At 56.5% G+C, this 4,941-nt stretch overlaps 1 protein-coding gene across 1 annotated transcript; it reads left to right on the top strand.

Moving 5' to 3' along the window:
* Positions 1-289: 289 nt before the first annotated feature.
* Positions 290-625, top strand: RHOBADRAFT_56624 (uncharacterized protein; the record flags this gene model as incomplete). The annotated part of the gene is made up of 2 exons (XM_018418435.1): positions 290-544; positions 617-625. Exons 1-2 carry the CDS (start codon positions 338-340, stop codon positions 623-625), a joined length of 216 nt encoding a protein of 71 aa, XP_018267641.1. The 5' UTR covers positions 290-337.
* Positions 626-4,941: the final 4,316 nt, after the last annotated feature.

Genomic DNA, 4,941 nt, shown 5'->3' with positions numbered 1-4,941 from the left:
GGTCTGGCTGATGATGCTACCGATGCACTGGCCCAAATCTGGCTCCATTACTGTCAAGGTATACTATTGTATGATCCCTGTGCCAAGCGGTAGGTCAGTAGCCCTGGTCCTCATGGAGCTGTGCGCGCAGACAGGTTGGGTCCGAGTGGGGCCAAGAGGCTTGGTCTCGCTGATGATGCTACCGATGCACTGGCCCAAATCTGGCTCCATTACCGTCAAGGTATACTATTGTATGGTCCCTGTGCCAAGCGGTAGGTCAGTAGCCCTGGTCCTCATGGAGCTGTGCGTGCAGACGGGTTAGGTCCGAGTGGGGCCGACAGGCTTGGTCTGGCTGACAATGCTACTGATGCGCTGGCCCAAATCTGGCTCCATTACCATCAAGGTATACGATTATATGGTCCCTGTGCCAAGCAGTAGGTTAGTAGCCCTGTTCCTCATGGAGCTGTGCGCGCAGACGGGTTGGGTCCGCGTGGGGCCAAGAGGCTTGGTCTGGCTGACAATGCTCCTGATGCACTGGTCCAAATCTGGCTCCATTACCATCAAGGTATACTATTGTATGGTCCCTGTGCCAAGTGGTAGGTCAGTAGCCCTGTTCCTCATGGAGCTGTGCGTGCAGACGGGTTAGGTTCGAGTGGGGCCGAGAGGCTTGGTCTAGCTGATGATGCTACCAATGCACTGGCCCAAATCTGGCTCCATTACCGTCAAGGTTTACTATTCTATGATCCCTGTGCCAAGCGGTAGGTCAGTAGCCCTGTTCCTCATGGAGCTGTGCGCGCAGACGGGTTGGGTCCGAGTGGGGCCAAGAGGCTTGGTCTGGCTGATGATGCTACCGATGCACTGGCCCAAGTCTGGCCCCATTACTGTCAAGGTATACTATTGTATGATCCCTGTGCCAAGCGGTAGGTCAGTAGCCCTGGTCCTCATGGAGCTGTGCGCGTAGACGGGGTGGGTCCGAGTGGGGCCAAGAGGCTTGGTCTCGCTCATGATGCTACCGATGCACTGGCCCAAATCTGGCTCCATTACCGTCAAGGTATACTATTGTATGGTCCCTGTGCCAAGCGGTAGGTCAGTAGCCCTGTTCCTCATGGAGCTGTGGGCGCAGACGGGTTGGGTCCGAGTGGGGCCAAGAGGCTTGGTCTCGCTGATGATGCTACCGATGCACTGGCCCAAATCTGGCTCCATTACCGTCAAGGTATACTATTGTATGATCCCTGTGCCAAGCGGTAGGTCAGTAGCCCTGTTCCTCAGGGAGCTGTGCGCGCAGACGGGTTGGGTCCGAGTGGGGCCCAAGAGGCTTGGTCTCGCTGATGATGCTACCGATGCACTGGCCCAAATCTGGCTCCATTACCGTCAAGGTATACTATTGTATGATCCCTGTGCCAAGCGGTAGGTCAGTAGCCCTGTTCCTCATGGAGCTGTGCGCGCAGACGGGTTGGGTCCGAGTGGGGCCAAGAGGCTTGGTCTCGCTCATGATGCTACCGATGCACTGGCCCAAATCTGGCTCCATTACCGTCAAGGTATACTATTGTATGGTCCCTGTGCCAAGCGGTAGGTCAGTAGCCCTGTTCCTCATGGAGCTGTGGGCGCAGACGGGTTGGGTCCGAGTGGGGCCAAGAGGCTTGGTCTCGCTGATGATGCTACCGATGCACTGGCCCAAATCTGGCTCCATTACCGTCAAGGTATACTATTGTATGATCCCTGTGCCAAGCGGTAGGTCAGTAGCCCTGTTCCTCATGGAGCTGTGCGCGCAGACGGGTTGGGTCCGAGTGGGGCCAAGAGGCTTGGTCTCGCTCATGATGCTACCGATGCACTGGCCCAAATCTGGCTCCATTACCGTCAAGGTATACTATTGTATGATCCCTGTGCCAAGCGGTAGGTCAGTAGCCCTGTTCCTCATGGAGCTGTGGGCGCAGACGGGTTGGGTCCGAGTGGGGCCAAGAGGCTTGGTCTGGCTGATGATGCTACCGATGCACTGGCCCAAATCTGGCCCCATTACTGTCAAGGTATACTATTGTATGCTCCCTGTGCCAAGCGGTAGGTCAGTAGCCCTGGTCCTCATGGAGCTGTGCGCGCAGACAGGTTGGGTCCGAGTGGGGCCAAGAGGCTTGGTCTCGCTGATGATGCTACCGACGCACTGGCCCAAATCTGGCTGCATTACCGTCAAGGTATACTATTGTATGGTCCCTGTGCCAAGTGGTAGGTCAGTAGCCCTGTTCCTCATGGAGCTGTGCGTGCAGACGGGTTAGGTCCGAGTGGGGCCAAGAGGCTTGGTCTGGCTGACAATGCTCCTGATGCACTGGTCCAAATCTGGCTCCATTACCATCAAGGTATACTATTGTATGATCCCTGTGCCAAGCGGTAGGTCAGTAGCCCTGTTCCTCATGGAGCTGTGCGCGCAGACGGGTTGGGTCCGCGTGGGGCCAAGAGGCTTGGTCTGGTTGATGATGCTACCGATGCACTGGCCAAATCTGGCTCCATTACCGTCAAGGTATACTATTGTATGGTCCCTGTGCCAAGCAGTAGGTCAGTAGCCCTGTTCCTCATGGAGCTGTGCGCGCAGACGGGTTGGGTCCGAGTGGGGCCGAGAGGCTTGGTCTGGCTGATGATGCTACCGATGCACTGGCCCAAATCTGGCTCCCATTACTGTCAAGGTATACTATAGTATGGTCCCTGTGCCAAGCGGTAGGTCAGTAGCCCTGGTCCTCATGGAGCTGTGCGCGCAGACGGGTTGGGTCCGAGTGGGGCCAAGAGGCTTGGTCTGGCTGAGGATGCTATCAATGCACTGGCCCAAATCTGGCTCCATTACCATCAAGGTATACTATTGTATGGTCCCTGTGCCAAGCGGTAGGTCAGTAGCCCTGTTCCTCATGGAGCTGTGCGCGCAGACGGGTTGGGTCCGAGTGGGGCCAAGAGGCTTGGTCTGGCTGATGATGCTACCGATTCACTGGCCCAAATCTGGCCCCATTACTGTCAAGGTATACTATTGTATGGTCCCTGTGCCAAGCGGTAGGTCAGTAGCCCTGTTCCTCATGGAGCTGTGCGCGCAGACGGGTTGGGTCCGAGTGGGGCCAAGAGGCTTGGTCTGGCTGATGATGCTACCGATTCACTGGCCCAAATCTGGCCCCATTACTGTCAAGGTATACTATTGTATGGTCCCTGTGCCAAGCGGTAGGCTGGGAGACCTCTGCCCCATTGAGCTGCGCACGCAAGCGGTTTGGGTCCGAGTGGGGCCAAGAGGCTTGGTCTCGCTGATGATGCTACCGATGCACTGGCCCAAATCTGGCTCCATTACCGTCAAGGTATACTATAGTATGGTCCCTGTGCCAAGCGGTAGGTCAGTAGCCCTGGTCCTCATGGAGCTGTGCGCGTAGACGGGTTGGGTCCGAGTGGGGCCAAGAGGCTTGGTCTGGCTGATGATGTTATCAATGCACTGGCCCAAATCTGGCTCCATTACCATCACGGTATACTATTGTATGGTCCCTGTGCCAAGCGGTAGGTCAGTAGCCCTGTTCCTCATGGAGCTGTGCGCGCAGACAGGTTGGGTCCGAGTGGGGCCAAGAGGCTTGGTCTGGCTGATGATGCTACCGATGCACTGGCCCAAATCTGGCCCCATTACTGTCAAGGTATACTATTGTATGATCCCTGTGCCAAGCGGTAGGTCAGTAGCCCTGGTCCTCATGGAGCTGTGCGCGCAGACGGGTTGGGTCCGAGTGGGGCCAAGAGGCTTGGTCTCGCTGATGATGCTACCGATGCACTGGCCCAAATCTGGCTCCATTACCATCACGTATACTATTCTATGGTCCCTGTGCCAAGCAGTAGGTTAGTAGCCCTGTTCCTCATGGAGCTGTGGGGCGCAGACGGGTGGGTCGAGTGGGGCCAGAGGCTTGGTCTCGCTGATGATGCTACCGATGCACTGGCCCAAATCTGGCTCCATTACGTCAAGGTATACTATTGTATGATCCTGTGCCAAGCGGTAGGTCAGTAGCCTGTTCCTCATGGAGCTGTGCGCGCAGACGGGTTGGGTCCGAGTGGGGCCGACAGGCTTGGTCTGGCTGACAATGCTACTGATGCGCTGGCCCAAATCTGGCTCCATTACCATCACGGTATACTATTGTATGATCCCTGTGCCAAGCAGTAGGTTAGTAGCCCTGTTCCTCATGGAGCTGTGCGCGCAGACGGGTTGGGTCCGAGTGGGGCCAAGAGGCTTGGTCTGGCTGATGATGCTACCGATGCACTGGCCCAAATCTGGCCCCATTACTGTCAAGGTATACTATTGTATGCTCCCTGTGCCAAGCGATAGGTCAGTAGCCCTGGTCCTCATGGAGCTGTGCGCGCAGACAGGTTGGGTCCGAGTGGGGCCAAGAGGCTTGGTCTCGCTGATGATGCTACCGACGCACTGGCCCAAATCTGGCTCCATTACCGTCAAGGTATACTATTGTATGGTCCCTGTGCCAAGTGGTAGGTCAGTAGCCCTGTTCCTCATGGAGCTGTGCGTGCAGACGGGTTAGGTCCGAGTGGGGCCGACAGGCTTGGTCTGGCTGACAATGCTACTGATGCGCTGGCCCAAATCTGGCTCCATACCATCAAGGTATACGATTATATGGTCCCTGTGCCAAGCAGTAGGTTAGTAGCCCTGTTCCTCATGGAGCTGTGCGCGCAGACGGGTTAGGTCCGAGTGGGGCCGACAGGCTTGGTCTGGCTGACAATGCTCCTGATGCACTGGTCCAAATCTGGCTCCATTACCATCAAGGTATACTATTGTATGGTCCCTGTGCCAAGCGGTAGGTCAGTAGCCCTGTTCCTCATGGAGCTGTGCGCGCAGACGGGTTGGGTCCGAGTGGGGCCAAGAGGCTTGGTCTGGCTGATGATGCTACCGATGCACTGGCCCAAATCTGGCCCCATTACTGTCAAGGTATACTATTGTATGGTCCCTGTGCCAAG

Source organism: Rhodotorula graminis, assembly GCF_001329695.1.
Source record: "Rhodotorula graminis WP1 unplaced genomic scaffold RHOBAscaffold_21, whole genome shotgun sequence".
NCBI classification, from domain to species: Eukaryota; Fungi; Basidiomycota; class Microbotryomycetes; order Sporidiobolales; family Sporidiobolaceae; genus Rhodotorula; species Rhodotorula graminis.
Note: the sequence above shows the minus strand (reverse complement) of the source record. Positions and strands in the feature narration are given on the sequence as shown.